Raw genomic sequence first — 17060 nt, 5'->3', positions numbered from 1 at the left:
AATCATAAAATGATTCAACAGGAAAACATTCAAAGGTACATAAACGGGGAGTTTATTTTTAAATATGATTCAAGAGATGAGATTCAAGACACTCAACAGACTATTTACAATCAAGAAGGCAAACATCAGTTGCGATAACAAAAAGATGTGTCAGGTTAGTTGTGTGCAAGATCCGACTATGAGCGCTTGGCCTCGGTTTAGACCTCATGTTCACTTATATACAATGAAAACGTGGGTGCAAACAGTTATAGATATTCAAAAATACTACGCAAGATAAAGCATTTTGCTGCTTGCTGTCAATAAAACCAACAAAACAGTTAGATGGTTCAGGAACTCTGTACGTCTCGTGGATGTGGCATCTCACCGAATCTGAAAAGCAATGCAAAACAGTCTGAAAACATGTCATGAATCCAACCAAAAGCATATTCACTTCAGTAGACCCACAAAATTGCCATGATTTATTTGTCCTGACATTTGGACATCCGGATATTGCTGGAACACATTAGTCTTTGGTTTTGGTTAGGATTGTGTCATGCTCATATACGTCAAGATTAGTGGTCGACCGATATGGGATTTTTAATGGCCGATGCCGATGCCGATGCCGATATTGAGAAAGCAATCTGGCCGATTGGCCGATATGAGGCCGATACAATACATGTGAATACAGTAAATGAGAGACATAAAGAATATTGGTGAAACTAAATGAACATTTATTGTACATATTATTTATGCACAATTCTTAAAAAAATATTTACTAAGAAATTAAAATGTAAACAAAAAGGTAAGGTAACACTTCAATAAATAAAGTTTTAGTGCAGCTTCTTGTCTGCTTTAATATTTACAGTCATTTTTTCAGTCACATAAATAATTACTGCTGCTTACTGCAGGTTACAAATAACATTTATCATTAATGAACCAATCTAAACAATATTCATAAATTAATGACAAAATAGTATGTGAAATTACATACATTTTATGTACAATACATAGTTAAATATAAATCTCACATAGTTTATTTACACAATTTACTTTAAACAAGTTGTTTTACTTCAAGTATATTTAAATAATAATGATTTATGTGTTTAGTTTTGCTTGTTTCTTTAAAACGTTGCAAGCCGTCACATGTATTTGCATGACATACATGAACATATGAAAATGTATACTACACACGATATTACGCCAATCATGGATAAATAAATACAGTAGATACTATAGTGCATAACATTTTCAAGGATTTATTTTCAAACGTAATATTATTGCATAGTGTTCTCCTCTCATCCACCTCACGCGACCACTGATCTGTAATGCACGCGACCGACCCAGCTTTTCCGTGCACGCGAGTCCGTTGGAAAACAGCGTCTAGTTTAAATGTAACCCGAGAACAAGGCGCGTATCTGAGGAACAGCCAGTCACAGGATTTTTGACTGTTTGTGAGATAAAATGTTTTCAGTTTTGTTTGAATTCGTTTATATCACATCTGTGACCCCCACTGGAGCTACCGATGGGTTGCGGATCTGACATATCACGGTACTGTTTGAATAGACTCTGCTGCACGCCGGAGTGTTTTTGTGTGTAACACAATAGCGTCAGGTTAGAAAGCGAATGCGAATGGTCATCTGTGTCTGTCAGATGTCTGCTTCACTTCTGAGTGGCTTGTTTTACGGTGCTGGGCGGAGCAGAACGAGTGTATTCAGTTAATTCACGCTCACTCTATTCGTGTCAGTGGAAAAAAGCGCTAATGCACAGTCACAAACTGTTTTGAAATATATCGGCCAAACGGAAAGATTTATCGGCCGATGCCGATATCTAAAAAATTCCAAATATCGGCCGATATATCGGCCTCGGCGATATATCGGTCGACCACTAGTCAAGATCACAGAGCTTCTTTCATATGGTTCTACTACTTAACATGTGGTCGCAGGAAATTTTAGAGGCTTTCACTCAAACCTGACCATTTCAGTGTCAAGACCTTCAATTTAAGGTCTGTAGTGGAAAATATACTCACTGTGTATTTGTCCCATTTCTTTTCGGGGTCATAAGGCTCCCAACGGCTGGCAGGGAAGATGTGTTTGTTTTTTTCATACCAGCTCCTCAGCACCACTTTTCCTGCATGAGACTGGACAAAGAACCACAAAGAGCTTTGAATTTAGCCGAAGCTCTATCAAAGGTGACTGGCTTCCATGCAGTTTCAATAGTTTTAAAGGGATAGTTCACCCACAAATGAAAATGCTGACCGAAATGCTGACCGACTTTCTTCAAAATATCTTCTTTTGTGTTCAGGAGAAGAAAGAAAGTCATACAGGGTTGGAACAACATGAGGGTGAGTAAATGATGACAGCATTTTCATTTTTGGGTGAACTATCCCTTTAAGAGTCAATGTGCATGTTCACCAAGAAACATTGTGTTGTTTACAAGTTTCCATGTTGCTACTAGGGAAAATTTGTCGCTGGTTGTTCAAGGTTTGTGGTAAGACACTTAATAATGTGTAAAATTTCACATATCCTGGAGCACATATGATAATTTGTTTCCGTTTATGAGAATCATATCAAATTTCACATTCACCTGCCCCAAAACATCACATTTACATGCAAGTCTCTTCCTTTAAACTTCTGTGGTTCTTGCCCAGAATATAGACCAGACATTATGCTGACATTATTACCTCATCTTTCTCAACTGTGGCATCGTTCACCAGCCGAATGTCATCGTGCACATCAAAATTGAAAAGGGGCCCTGAAGAAAAAGAGGAAGGTCTCAATTCAGCACCAAAAACAAAGATACAACACACAAATAACAGGCTAATGCTAAATATAATCAGTGTTATCTTTATATTATAAAATATCAGAGGACAGTCATGCGTGAAATACAGAAGCCACATGGGAACCTGTTAAACTAAATGTGGTAGAGGAAGTAGGAACTTACCACTTTTGCCTCTTGCCTTTGTCACGATGAAATCATAGAAACTGTGGTGCTGAAAGAAAAGCAGATTTTTAGTGAGTGATTTGTTTTGAAAGGGCAAATGAACTATAAAAACTGTGATTTATTACCACCTGTCTTTTGCAATTAGGGAAACACTTCCTAAAATGCCCTTAAAACATTGTAAAGCAGTTTACGTTGTAAAACTTGTCACAAAATCTGTAATTTAAGAGATGTACATTCTTGTACAGAATAAAAGTGCATTGTAAACAATGACAAATCTTGCAATGATTTAAAAGAGACCTAATTGGTCTTACAAATGAGGTGATTTATAAGTATTAACATTTACAGTTTTGTTGAGGGAAACTTTACTCACATGTGGTATTATCAAATCCTCTTTAATATACATTAGATGCTCCACTCCTGCTGATCTGAAGGACACAAACAGGCTTTAATATTATCTCAGTTAAGACAAAAAGCCCTCACTGTCTTGATTTTGTCCATTGAGTTTTCATTTAATACCAGCACACTTGAAATTTATATTCATCACTGATATTCTGAGGAAAACCTGAACTCAATTCTGAAGAAAACTAACATGTTTTTGTAAATGTGTGTGTATATGTACACACACAAATATATATAGATTTTAAGAAACTCTAAATGTGTTAACTGACTCCTGAAAGGGGGTGGGGATTGGAATCCACTGCTGCTTCAGTGTATATGTAATGAGTGATTATAATCAAGGTATTAATGAATATTTTTCGTTCTAAATATTAAATGAGTTGAATAACTTCTCTGGAGATTTTACTTTGTTATAGAAGTTACCAGTGTTATTACTGAAATGTTCTTTTCATGTATTCTTTAATGTCAGTATTTGATATTTGAACGCAGTAACAGTGCTTGCTTATTTATTCCGGCTTCCAGAGATGAAATGGGGACATGTTTTGTGTTTGAGAAAGGTCTTCAACATGTTAAGCACATAGGGGTCATTGAAGCCAATAGTTTAAGGCAGTGGTTCTCAACTCCAGTCCTCGGGACCCGCTGCTCTGCACATTTTGTATGTCTCCCTTATTTAACACACCTGAATCAGATCATCAGCTCGTTAAGAGAGACTCCATGAACTGAACTGAGTGTGTCAGATAAGAGAGACATACAAAATGTGCAGAGCAACGGGTCCCGAGGACTGGAGTTGAGAACCACTGGTTTAAAGGGGACATATCATGCTAAATCCACTTTTTTAGCCCTTAAATGCATTTTGTTGTATATTTGGAGTGTTTAGAAGTACAGAAAAGTTGAAATTATTCTCTTCAGGTGCTTCGTTGATATCTTTATATTCTGTTTTGGCCTTATTTTTCAACCTGTTCCGATTTTTCTGTTATCTATGACGTTTTGTGAACTATTACGTCACAGTATTTGCAGCGGAACTGCCAAATAAGGACATTGACTTCCAGCCCAACACTTCGAGCAATCCGCCATTTTTATTTCTCGCTGCAATTTTGTAGTCCAAGCTAAAAGATGCAGAAGTTACGAGAGGGTAAGTTAAAATGTTCGGTTGTTGGATGTAGTAACCCACACGCTTCATTAATGTAGATGAACTGCCGCACTTGTGACAGGGCGCATGTTTAACTGAAAGAACGAGCAGAGAGAGAGAGACCCGGTCGCGCGCACGCACTCTCTCTCTCTTCGGAGCCAGGCGAAAATGTAAACAAGACACTGTCTCCAAACTAGACGCTGTCTTGCTCTCTCTCCCTCGCACATATTAATCAAAATAAATCGACACGGTGGTAAAAGGTCGGAAGACCAAAGTTTCATGTGTAAATACAGTAACACACCATTGCGATACATCCATATGAAGACGTTGTTCTGCAGGTTCGTCGTCTTCATTTTCATCTCGCTCCGGCTCCGACTCTGGCTCGAACATGTAAGGCTGGCTGGACAAGTCTTCCGTTGTTGACATTTTGTTAATAACGTGTGAATAAAAAGTTTCTGTGCCGCTAGATAATCGTATCTCTGCTATCAAACTACAAAAATGGCTGAACGGGGTGGAGTTGAACCGAGTGTCACCTCTGCATCCTGGAGAGGGGGCGGGGTATGAAGTGTCTCAATTGTATTTAAAGAGACCGCACCAAAATGAGTTGCTCTCAGACGCACATCAGAAAAGGGGTAAAAAAGGGGCCTGTGGAGCTATAATAATGAGGAATTCAGACCCAAGCATTGCAGTTCCGCTTTATATAGACTACAAATGTATGATTTATATGTAAAAAGGAACGATTTAAAAGCATGATATGTCTCCCTTAAGGGACCATTTCTTTGTTAAAGCCTTACTTAAACTAAAACGTAGCTCTCCTTGAGAAAGAATGCATTATCTTGATGTTTTGAGACAAGACTCCTGTTTATAGTTAGAGCCTGGCCAAATCCAACCTTGGAAAAGCTGTGTGTCGGTGTGTGTGTTAGTTTTATTGCTTACAGGTTAAGGAACCACTGGCATTGTTGGAGATTGACAGTTGTTGTTCGGGACATGCTGGCACCAAGCAACCCAAATCTGCGACCTGGAAGGTCACGACATGCCTAACTTCAGGGTCCGAGTTTCAGCTGCATAATCTATGGAGATATGCTTCAGTCTATCTGTATATGTGTGGAAAATTACTGTTTATGAATTTCTTAGCCAATCAGAATCCTTCAACCTGTAAGCAATGACGTAGCTTAGACCTTGGAAATGGTATAACTGTTGTGATCTTTGTAACTGTAAGCGGGGCGGACTACGAACTCCTGTGTGAGTCTTGAATAGAGGTCGACCGATATGGTTTTTTTCAGGCCGATGCCGATGCCGATCTTTTGAAATCCGGGTCGGCCGATGGCCGATTAATGCTGCCGATTTATTTTGGCCGATTATGTGCTTGTTTTTAACCTCTATTTGAAAGATAAAATGTAACACAAATAATTACTTAAGATAGACAAAATTTCTCAACAAAAACATTTATTGAACACTTTACCAATCTGCACTTGTACAAAAGACAAAAAGACCTTGAGATATGTTTGGTAATTGTACCTGAATGAATTGAAAATTAATTTGCTACATTTCAGATTAATATATTTGTTTTCCTTAACATTTTAATTAACAGTAACTTAAACACTTTGCAGTTTGAATGATGTCCTAATAAACAAAATGACTGAGTATGTTTTTATGTTTCCATTGTTCGATCGCGCCCGCGCCTCACACACACACGTTTGCACACAAATATAAGTAAACACTTTGCGACTTTAAACACACGCGACTTTTCGATCTCGATCGCGCCTCTCTCTCTCTCTCACACACACACAACAACATATTCCAGCACTGCAATTTTCACATCGCAGCCGGAGCTAAAGCGGAGCTACAGATTAGGTGTCCCTAAAGAACCCGCGTATCTAACAGTAGTTCCGCATTACTTTGCACGCGAGTTTTATTTATTTTTATAGCGTGTATTCTCCGTGGACATTTATACACCGAACCATGACGCCTGTACCGTTTCGGTTCAATACGAATACATGTACCGTTCCACCCCTAGTCTACAGTGAAATACAGTCACACATTACACTACTGTTTGGCCAGCATTTTAACCGTGTTTAATCCAGCTACTAGCTAACGGAATGCTAAAGTTAACTGCTGACTAGTGTCAAGTGCAGCGAAGCGATGTTTCTGTTATTCTAACGTCCGTTTTCAGAGCATCCAAGAGAAGCACAGACATAACAGTAGTGAACTCGGCAATCGACTACTTTGGACTTCAACCGAAGTAGTCGATTGCCGAGTTCACGCGCGTGGGTGCAAATTTTAAAAATAGAATAACTCGGTGTAGGCAACACCGATTTTTGTAGTTGTTCTCTGTATTGAAGGCACTCCAAATGTACAATAAAATGAGCTCAATGTTAAAATTGACCGGAGTTCTCCTTTAAGGCACCAGTGCCGTATTAGCACCGGGTCTGTCTCTAGCTACCCAACCCTAGCGACGACGCTAGCAAAGCAAAGCCAGTCCTTCACTAGCATATAGTTGGTCTCTTTTTTTATTACTTATTTCTCTGCATTGAGTGACAACCCTCTCAAATATAAGACAAACAGAACGAATAAAAGTCTCAGATTCACTGTCTGTAAATTCTTGCTTACTTATTGTGACATGATAGCAACCCTTCTGCTGTGCTAATGCAACCTCAACTACGCTATCAATTTCAAAGTAGCCGAACGTCATGTCGCCTATTCATGTTTTTTTCTCGAAGTTGGCAGTAACATATCAAACGTTTTTAATTAAATATAAAGGAGTTTTCTCCAAGGAACTTAGCTCATTCCTTAGGCACTGGATGAGGTCTGCTCACTCTGCTGGAGAATGACTCTAGGCGCAGTGTGCGTCGAACGCGTGTTCCACAACAACAACAACAACACTAGGCTGCCCACAGATGCGCCTGCCTAATAATCGGCTTGATACACTTGGATATTGGCCGATGCCGATTATGTTAAAAATGCAAAAAATCGGCCGACCGATGAATCGGTCGACCTCTAGTCTTGAAGCTGACTTCTGCTGATGAAACTGCAAACTATCTTCAGTAAAACTTTTCTTACATCTTTTATAATTCTGACTCCGGGTCTTCTTTCAAACATCTGGGGTCTCATTTATAAAACTGTGCGTAGGAACCTTACTAAAAGTGTACGTGCGCCCGAAAGCCAAAAATGGCGTACGCAAAAAAATATTCAGATTTATAAAACCGTTCGTACGCCAGAACCTGCGCAGAATTCACTTTATAAATCCCAGTCAGCGGAAGATTGTGCGCACATGCGTCTCCTCCCCGAAATAACCATATATGGAGCTTACAACGCCTAGTTTTACTATGCAGATCCTCATCTGCATATCATTTGCATATGATTATTCATCCACATGATAACGTTTAACGGTACAAGACACATTACATTAATAAAAATCAAGTAGTTGCCTATCCTTGCCTTGTTTTTGAATACATAAATCAAATAGTGTAAAATACAGTTCAGAGAAAGTTTTTCTCAATCTTTTCCACTGGCCGAATTGTATTTTTAATTGATTTATATTTTTAATGGAAACAGATAGGCCTTGGGCATTATTTGCACAAAACTATTTTCTCAGACAATCTGGTATTATCATGATAAGCAATTATCTATGTGGTTAAAACATTAAAACACAGCATGCCAGAGGAAAAGTGTTCAAAAACATCGCATCCACAACAAATATTTCTATTGACTGAATTTGAATATAAAAATGTTGTAACTTCTAAGTAATGATTTCATGTTTAAGTGCTTAACTCCATTAATTTGAATGGCATATTTAATCTAAATGTTTATATCAGAAGTAAAACATAGTTTAAATCATTATTTTATTTATTTAAACTGTTATTTGCGTCAGTTTCACTAAACGGCCCAACGTGCTCGCTGGCGCGGACATTTAAGAAGGGATGGATATTTGCTTCAAGTGACAGGCTTGGTGAGTGAAATTATATTTGTATTATCTTTCTGTATATGTTTAATTTTCTTTAGATTTTCTGTCTAAAAGTGACCAAAAAGACACTTAACTCCAGCTCACCATCGGTGTCGCCAATTCCCTTTGTCTCCAGAATGTGCGTACGCACGGCTCAAAGTTTGCTTAAAGGTGCGCACATTCTCCCGTCAAGTTTGTTTTTTATAGATCACAACCTTTGCGTGGGAACTGCCGTACGTACGTTTCCAGCCCCGTTTTGTGCGTACGCACGCTTTATAAATGAGACCCCTGGTCTTTGAGTCCTAAACTGTTAACCCCCAACACTCCTGTCCTATGTAGTTTTTTTATATAGCTGGTGACAATGAATGCATTTACCTCAGCTCACTGAAGTCTTTTCTCAAAACTTCCAGGGCCCTTTGGAGAAACTGCTGAATTGTGTTGCCTTTCTTCATCTACATGGGCACATACACACATATTATAGTATATTAAACTGAGTTGAGCACATTTTTACAATACAGAACATGTAACATCTTGGGCATGTAGTTTTCTTAAATTAGAAAATCTGATAACCTGTTCTGTACCTTGACAGTTTTTCGGTGCCCTGAGCCATCCCAGTAGCTGAAAGTGATTTCAATTTCTTCACCTAAAAAAAAAGGAATAAAAAAACAAAGTCAGGTTGAAGAACAGGTTTGTAGACTGTAGACTAAACAAGTTGAAATTAATAAAGGAATAAGTCAACCGATTCAAATGCACTCTTGGCCAGGTTCAGATATATCAAACAAAAGGTAATCTCCATAACAGCACATGTGATCTTAATATCTTACTTTTGATCTTCTCTTGTTTTCTTTCCCACTCCTGCCGGAGTTCCTCTCTTAAACGATTCTCTTCTTCCTGAAACACACATTTTACTCACAATTACACATACTAAACATTGTATTCACAAGCTTTCTGGTAATTTTTTTTCAAATGTGTATAGCTGCTAAATTTTGCCACCTTCAGAGTACACTAACATACAGACACTTGTGGAGTCTTTAAAACTGTTCTTTAAAAATGGACAGCATTATGTGATTGCAAAATAAAAATTATTTAAACATTTTTATTTTTAAGGGCATATCAAAGAAGCTCATATATACACTGAAGATAAAGCTCATATATACACACACACATACATAGAGTGCTAAATCCTCTCAAGGATCATTTAGTCACTTATTTCATGATCTCTTAAAAATTCTGTTTTTTATTTCTGAAAACAAGCCAAAGCTTTTCACCTATATAGTTCATAAATTCACAGGATAAATGCAAACAAGACCTTCGTGACAAATGTAATCTGGCAGATCTAAGGATCTTAACAGTTGACACGCCTGGTTGGAAACTGACTGGAAATGAGCCAAAGTAGAACAAAACAAGAACATCAAAACCATAATCCTTGTTGACAAATTTGGTATGCAGCTTTATGATAAAGCTCAGGCTGATGCGTCAATGTGCAAAACACTGCCCAGAGGAGGCTTGTGTTAAAGGTGCAGTAAGTGATTTTTGAAAAATGCTGTTGAAAAGTGGATCGGATCAGCACTAAAACACACTTGTAGCCAATAAGCAGTAAGGGGCGCATACACTCATGATGGAGGAGAGAGAGCTCAGTGCACAAGACAGACGTTAGCAGAACGACTACAGAAAGAGAGAGATGGCAGAGAAAATATAAAAGAAGGCCAGTGGAATATAACTTTAAAAAGATGGGTTACGATCAGGACCCGCGTTAATATCGGAGAAGCTTTCCAACGCTGGAGAGACCTTAAGGAGCGGGAAGTCCTGAGAACGGACACCGAGGTTGCTTTATTTATTCTCGATACATGAATAACGACGTTGGTTTTCCTTTGTTTCACAGAACTAACTTATGCTGTCCTCTGCTTGAATATACTCGTGTTTCATCGTTTGTTTATTTGCATTAACACCCGCCAACCCGCCAAATGCAGTGAATTTCAGCAGTGGCTTGTAACGCAGTTGTAAGAATTGAGAAATTAGGAGATGCCGGACAGTCTGGTTGAAGAGCGACCAGACCCTGAGAGGACAAAGGACCTCTCTGGAAATTAACATTTGAACTCCTCCTCGTGCACTATTGAGACGAAAGTCTCACCTCAGAGTCATCCTAATCTACATCTCTTTCCCTCATCCCCCTATCCTTCTCCCCCAATGCGAAGATCACCAAGGACTCGCCCAAGAATATATGGTTTAATGTGAATGATTAACATTGAGTATTATACATATTTAGTATTATTTGAAATGTCTCATTGCGACTGGTACAAATGTCTCATTTCCAAATAAGTAAAACAAAAGGTAATAAGGTTTTTAAGAGTTTAGGGATGACTGACACACAAAGGAAGGTGGTCTCTAGACAAATGGTCTGGTGAAATCGGGCCGTCGGTGAAAGAGGGAACTCTGATTGGCTGTAACAAGTCAGTGCACGAGAATAATAGCAAAACAGCGAGCAAAGTCAAAACGGTACAGATAGTTCGGCTGTTCTAATGTTACGTCATCTTACCTGGGTGTTCCTTGGCTAATATTTAAATATTAACACGAGAGGAGTGGAATAAAGAAAGTGTTTAGCAGGTTTGATATTCAAAACGGTAAGCGCGCACTGCTTTGTTTACGTTTGTGTATCTGCAGCCGGCAGCGTCCGTTTCCCTTTTTGAATGATGAATATAGATGAATATATCTGCAAAAATAGACAGTTGTCTCATTTACACGCAGGCGCAGAACGCCCTTTCTAGCTGACAGTCGGCAGTAGTTCTCTCGGTGTGTTCAAGTGCAGCTTTTTACCCCGACGCGAGGCGACAACACAGTCGGCTTTCATCAGCGCTAGTTCGTCGGCGTCGGCTTGGTGTGTTCCAGGCTTAACACGTTAAGACCTTCCGCGCTGGTCGGATGCCTCCATTGGGCCGATCGAGCGGGAGCTTACACAGTCACTCCTCCTAGTCACTTTGGCAAGGTTGAATTATATATATATATAATATATACATACCAATTGTAGTATTTTAAAAATCCATTTGAAATAATAAACTAAGTGCAATAGTGTTGTCAAAAATATCGATTTTCAAAACATATCGATACTGAAATATCTAAAAATGCTTCCAATACACATTTTCCATAAAAGAGATACACAATACCAGCTGCGTTTTGTCACTCTCTCATCTCTCTGACAGCGAGTGACTGTACTGTACATAGCTGTACAGGGTGGGGTTGAACCCTGTAAAACTGCATTCAGATCCCTAAATGAGGCAGTTGGGACAGACACTCCACGCTCTTTGACACTGAATGCAAAAGCAACTATTTTTATGCAAAAAAAATATTCTCTCGTCTGTTAGTTGAATATAAAGCTGTGCATGTGTTAGCAGAACATCAAGAGAATTCATATTTTTTTAAATACCTCTCTGTCCCTATCTGGCAGGAAACTGGTGTCCACATCTGGGTTTTTCCCTAGTTTTTTCTTTTTTACAGGTATGCCTGTATAAAAAACAGAATTTTATTAGTGTTAAAAATAAATAACACATTTAGAAAAATGTATAATAAAAAAAAAAACTAAACTAATGAAATCAATCTATTAAACTTATACTGAATCACTATCAAATGCACTTTTACTTAGTAGTATAACTTTAAACTGCTGGTTAGAATTAAGAATGTCGTTATTATGGAAAAGTGCCAAGTAAAATGCCATACATATCTCCTCCTCAATTTCCTCTTCCTCCTCTTCTTCCTCCTCCTCCTCCTCCTCTCCTTCTTCAGGATTGAAGGATAAACTGGCAATCTTCCTTTTCTGCTCTTCCTTTCTTTTCTTCTCCTTCTGCTTCTCCAGTTTCCTACAAGAAGAGACCAAACATGAAGCTTTAAAACCAAACCTCACACAGAATTTAAGAGAAAAAGAAACAAAGAAAAGCAGGATGCCTGGAGGGCGCAATGCAAGGATCTACAAAAACATGATTTCATTCATTCATCTTGAGAAAAAGACACCAAGTAGGAGAGAAGCAAAGTTCAAATAACTGAAAAGGCCTTACAGCTGTAGCTCTTTTGACTGCTCCTTCTTGGCAAGCTGTTTCTCTCGTTCTTTGACCAGAGCTTCCTGCTTCGCTTTCATGTCATTAAGAGTCACCAGACCTGAAAAGAACAACATCCTTCACTCACAAAGTGATTTAATACATAAATTTAGCCTGTAATCTTAAATTAAATAATTCCGAAGGAGGTTGTACATTATGGATAAGGTTGCCAAATTCAGATGGGACATGTAACAAAAGTAAAGACTTTGCAGTCTTGTGACAATCTAATCATAATCAAATGTGACCCTGGACCATAAAACCAGTCACAAGTCGCACGGGTATATTTGTGGCAATAGCCAACAATACACTGTATTGGTCAAAATTATCGATTTCTCTTTTATGGCAAAGATCATTAGGATATTAAGTAAAGATCATGTTCCATGAAGCTTTTTCGTAAATTTCCTACCATAATTATATAAAACATTTATTTTTGTGAGTGAATGCAGCACAATTGCGAACATAAATGGACAACTTTAAAGTCGATTTTCTCAATGTTTTGATTTTGCTGCACCCTCAGATTCCAGATTTTCAAATAGTTATATCTTGGCCAAATATTGTCATATCCTAACAAACCATACATCAATGGAAAGCTTATTTATTCAGCTTTGAGATGATGTATAAATCTAAATTTAAAGGGATAGTTCACCCAAAAATGAAAATTCTGTCAGTAATTACTCACCCTCATGTTGTTCCAACCCCGTAAGACATTCGTTCATCTTCGGAACAAATCTGAGAGTTGTCTCACTCCTCCATAGGCTTCGTATATATATATATATAGAACATAGCGTAGTGCGTCTGTGTTGTACGTCACCACGTATCACACATGACCAGCGTCGGCCAATAGTGAGCCTACGTGGTGACGTGCAACACAGACGCGCTACGCTTAAACACTACGTGAAAAGACCCGAGGCCCATAGAGAAGGAAATGAAAAGTGGAATAAAGTCGTTATTTTTGTTTGTTTTTGCGCACAAAAAGTTTTCTCGTCGCTTTATAAACTTAAGATTGAGCCACTGGAGTCACTTGGACTATATTAACGATGTCTTTAATACATTTTCTGGGCCAGCAAGTTTCAGTCCCTTAGAAGCCTATGGAGGAGTGAGACAGCTCTCAGATTTAATCAAAAATATCTTAATTTGTGTTCCGAAGATGAACGAAGGTCTTACGGGGTTGGAACAACATGAGGGTGAGTAATTACTGACAGAATTTTCATTTTTGGGTGAACTATCCCTTTAAAAAAATGTACCCATGTGACTGGTTTTGTGGTCCAGGGTCACAAATGACAGCCCTACTCATAACACAACTTTCTAACACTTTCTGATTAACTACAAGAAAAAACAAAACATTACAGAAGTATTTCAGAACCATAACAAGTCATTCCATTTTTAATGCTCACTTACCAACAGTGCTGGATTTGAGCTCTTGCTCCACAGCGTCATAATGAGCGGAGAACTTTTTATCAATGTTGGACTTCACCATGTTGTCCTAGAAAGGAGAAGGTGAAGTTCAATTAGGGGAGATGTTTTACATAAAGTATGAGGAGTGTAGATTTATTTGAGCTGCATATAAAGATTCTCGTAATGATCGTATATAAAAAAATATATAACAATATTCATTTAAAAAACAATTCTACAATCATTATAGTTATACAATGCTTAAAGATCAGTAGTTTACATACTGTGGTCCCAAAATAGTGTTTTATCATTTGAAACTTGCTTGAAAGGTGTGTTTTAAAAATGTGTTATATATGTCATACTTTTTAAGCTTAGGATTTAAAAAAAAAGTGTTGAAAAGTGTCCAAAGGGTGTCCAAGTGGCACAGTATATACAACCATGTGAACACATGAATATAATTTTACACGCACATGATTTTAGTAAACTAGTGAACAAGTGAATTTTTGGTGAAATTTATGAAGATTCATACTCTGTGTTGACGTACCTTCCTCAAAGTACTAGGCTACTATTTCATGGTCCGTATATACAGTATCTCACAAAAGTGAGTACACCCCTCACATTTCAGCAAACATTTTAGTATAATCTCTCAAGGAACAATTCTATAAAAATAAAACTTGGATAGATTTTAGAGTAGTCAATGTGCTGCTTGTATAGCAGTATATATTCACTGTCCTCTGAAAATAACTCAACATACAGCCATTATTGTCAAAATAGCTGGCAACAAAAGTGAGTACACCCTAAGAGAACATGTAAAACTGTCCAAAGTGTCAATATGAGCACCAGTTATCTAGCATTGTCTTGATCCTCCTGGGCGTGGAGTTGTACAGCTGCACAGGTTGTTGCTGGGACCCTCTTCCACTCCTCCATAATGTCATCATGGAGCTGCTGGATGTTAGATACATGGCGCTTCTCCACCTCCCGCTTGAGGACGCCCCACAGGTGCTCAATAGGGTTCAGGTCTGGAGACATACTTGGCCACTACATCAACTTCACCGTCAGCTTCCTCAGCAAGGCAGTTGTCATCTTGGCGGTGTGTTTGGGGTCGTTATCATGCCGTTCGGCCCAGTTTCTGAAGGAAGGGTATCATGTTCTGCTTCAGAATGTCGTAGTACATGTTGGAATCCATGTTTCCCTCAATGAAGCGCAGCTCCCCAGTCCCAGCAGCACTCATGCAGCCCCAGACCATGATGCTACCACCACCATGCTTAACTGTAGGCAAGACACAATTTTCTTGGTACTACTCACCAGGGCATCGCCACACATGCTGGGCACCATCTGAGCCAAACAAGTTTATCTTAGTCTCATCAGACCACAGGACATGGTTCCAGTAATTCATGCTCATGGACAGGTTGAGGTTCAGCAAACTGCGGGGCTTTCTTGTGAGCCAGCTTCAGAAGAGGCTTCCTTCTGGGACGACGGCCATGCAAACTGACTTGTTGCAGTGTGCAGTGTATGGTCTGAGCACTGACCAGCTGACCTTCCGCTTCTGCAACCTCTAAAGCAATGCTGGCACGATCATGTGTTTGTTTTTTGAAGCCAGCTTCTGCACTTGACGCACAACACGAGGACTCAACTTCTTTGATTGACCCTCGCGAGGCCTGTTCCGAGTGGAACCCGTCTTGGAAAACCTCTGTATGACCCTGGCCTGAAATGTAACTCAAATTCAGGGTGTTCCCAATCTTCTTATAGCCTAGGCCATCTTTGTGGAGAGCAACAATTCTAATTCTCAAATCCTTAGAGAGTTCTTTGCCATGAGGAGCCATGTTGCACATCCAGTGGTCAGTATGAGAGAATTGTATTTAAAGGACAAATTTTAACTGCTCTACAAGATACACTAATTTGTATGGTCCTGTCAAGCAGACAAAAACACGAAAATGAATAGGACATGTGGCGTGGTTAAACGACGTATTTTGACAATAATGGCTGTGTTGAGTTATTTTCAGAGGACAGTAAATATATACTGCTATACAAACAGCACATTGACTACTCTAAAATATAAGTTTCATTTCTATAGTATTGTCCCTTGAGAAGATATACTAAAATATTTGCTGAAATGTGAGGGGTGTACACACTTTTGTGAGATACTGAATATATATACACCACATATGTGTGTGTGTGTGTGTGTGTAGGCTACTATTTCATGTATATCACACGTGTGTAGGCTACTATGTCATGTATATCACACACATGTGTGTGTGTGTGTGTTTGTATGTGTAATTATATATATATATATATATATATATATATATATATATATATATATATATATATATATATATCAGCCTAGTACTTTGTAGAAGGTATGTCAACACAGACTATAAATTTCATAAAAAATTCACTTGTTCATTAAAATCATGTGCATATATGTATACACGCTATATACATGCATATATGTATACATATGTATATGTGTATATATATATATATATATATATATATATATATATATATATATATATATACACACACACCATGAATATCCTATATAACTGGATAACGTTACTATACATTCCACACACTTTTGAGCTTGCATCTATTTATTGGAGGCATATAGTGAGGACAGGTTGAATGGCCAGTGTGTTTATATGTTTGTGTTTGTTATTCGGTTTCGGGCTCACTTGCCTCTGCTATCTTCTGTTTCAGCTGCTCGAGCTGTTCTCGCTCTCTTTCTCTCTTCTTCATGAGCTGCATCGCTCTCCCCGCTTCACTTGCCGCTCCTTTATACTGCGCCATTGCGACTCTTTTACAAGATACTCAGAAAAAGAAATGAAAACACTGAAAGAGCGAGACAACTATTAAATTCAGTGAATAAACAAACGAGAAACTTCTCGAATAAAGCACAAGCGGTTGTGGGTAATTTAGCGCAGTACTGCTTCCGGTTGATGCGCGAATTAACTGCATTCCAAAGTAAAAGTCTGAAACATGCTTGCCTAAAAACGTGCATAAAATACATTTATTATCAATGCATTATTATTATTGTTATTGCTGTCGACGATAACAATTATAGTTGTATTATGTGTTATGTATGATTTCATGTTCATACTAAAAGATTTTCATTTATTTTTTATATGTACAAATCAGTGATCACTTTTCAAATGTAATTTACATAGAAATTCAACAATAAGTGTACAAACAA

The 17060-nt window shown here is 38.3% G+C and overlaps 1 protein-coding gene across 1 annotated transcript; it reads right to left on the bottom strand.

The window, feature by feature from the left end:
• Positions 1-28: 28 nt before the first annotated feature.
• Positions 29-16812, bottom strand: fam50a (family with sequence similarity 50 member A). The gene is made up of 13 exons (XM_079848872.1): positions 16547-16812; positions 13871-13955; positions 12434-12533; positions 12099-12238; positions 11809-11885; positions 9212-9278; positions 8969-9030; positions 8763-8839; positions 3290-3344; positions 2920-2968; positions 2660-2730; positions 2006-2116; positions 29-369 (listed from the first exon to the last, which is right to left on the bottom strand). Exons 1-13 carry the CDS (start codon positions 16655-16657, stop codon positions 361-363), a joined length of 1014 nt encoding a protein of 337 aa, XP_079704998.1. The 5' UTR covers positions 16658-16812; the 3' UTR covers positions 29-360.
• Between the last annotated feature and the right edge of the window lie 248 nt (positions 16813-17060).

The sequence above is a fragment of the Squalius cephalus genome (assembly GCF_949319135.1).
Source record: "Squalius cephalus genome assembly, chromosome: 18".
NCBI classification, from domain to species: Eukaryota; Metazoa; Chordata; class Actinopteri; order Cypriniformes; family Leuciscidae; genus Squalius; species Squalius cephalus.
Note: the sequence above shows the minus strand (reverse complement) of the source record. Positions and strands in the feature narration are given on the sequence as shown.

What these genes read in the sequence shown, in the direction of transcription:
- fam50a (XM_079848872.1), bottom strand. Translation starts at nt 16,657, where the DNA reads ATGGCGCAGTATAAAGGAGCGGCAAGTGAAGCGGGGAGAGCGATGCAG. An exon ending in GGAAATTGAGGAGGAGATAT is followed by an intron (nt 11,886 to 12,098) that starts GTATGGCATTTT and finishes TTTTTTATACAG; the next exon opens with GCATACCTGTAAAAAAGAAA. An exon ending in AAAACAAGAGAAGATCAAAA is followed by an intron (nt 9,031 to 9,211) that starts GTAAGATATTAA and finishes CTTTTTTTTTAG; the next exon opens with GTGAAGAAATTGAAATCACT.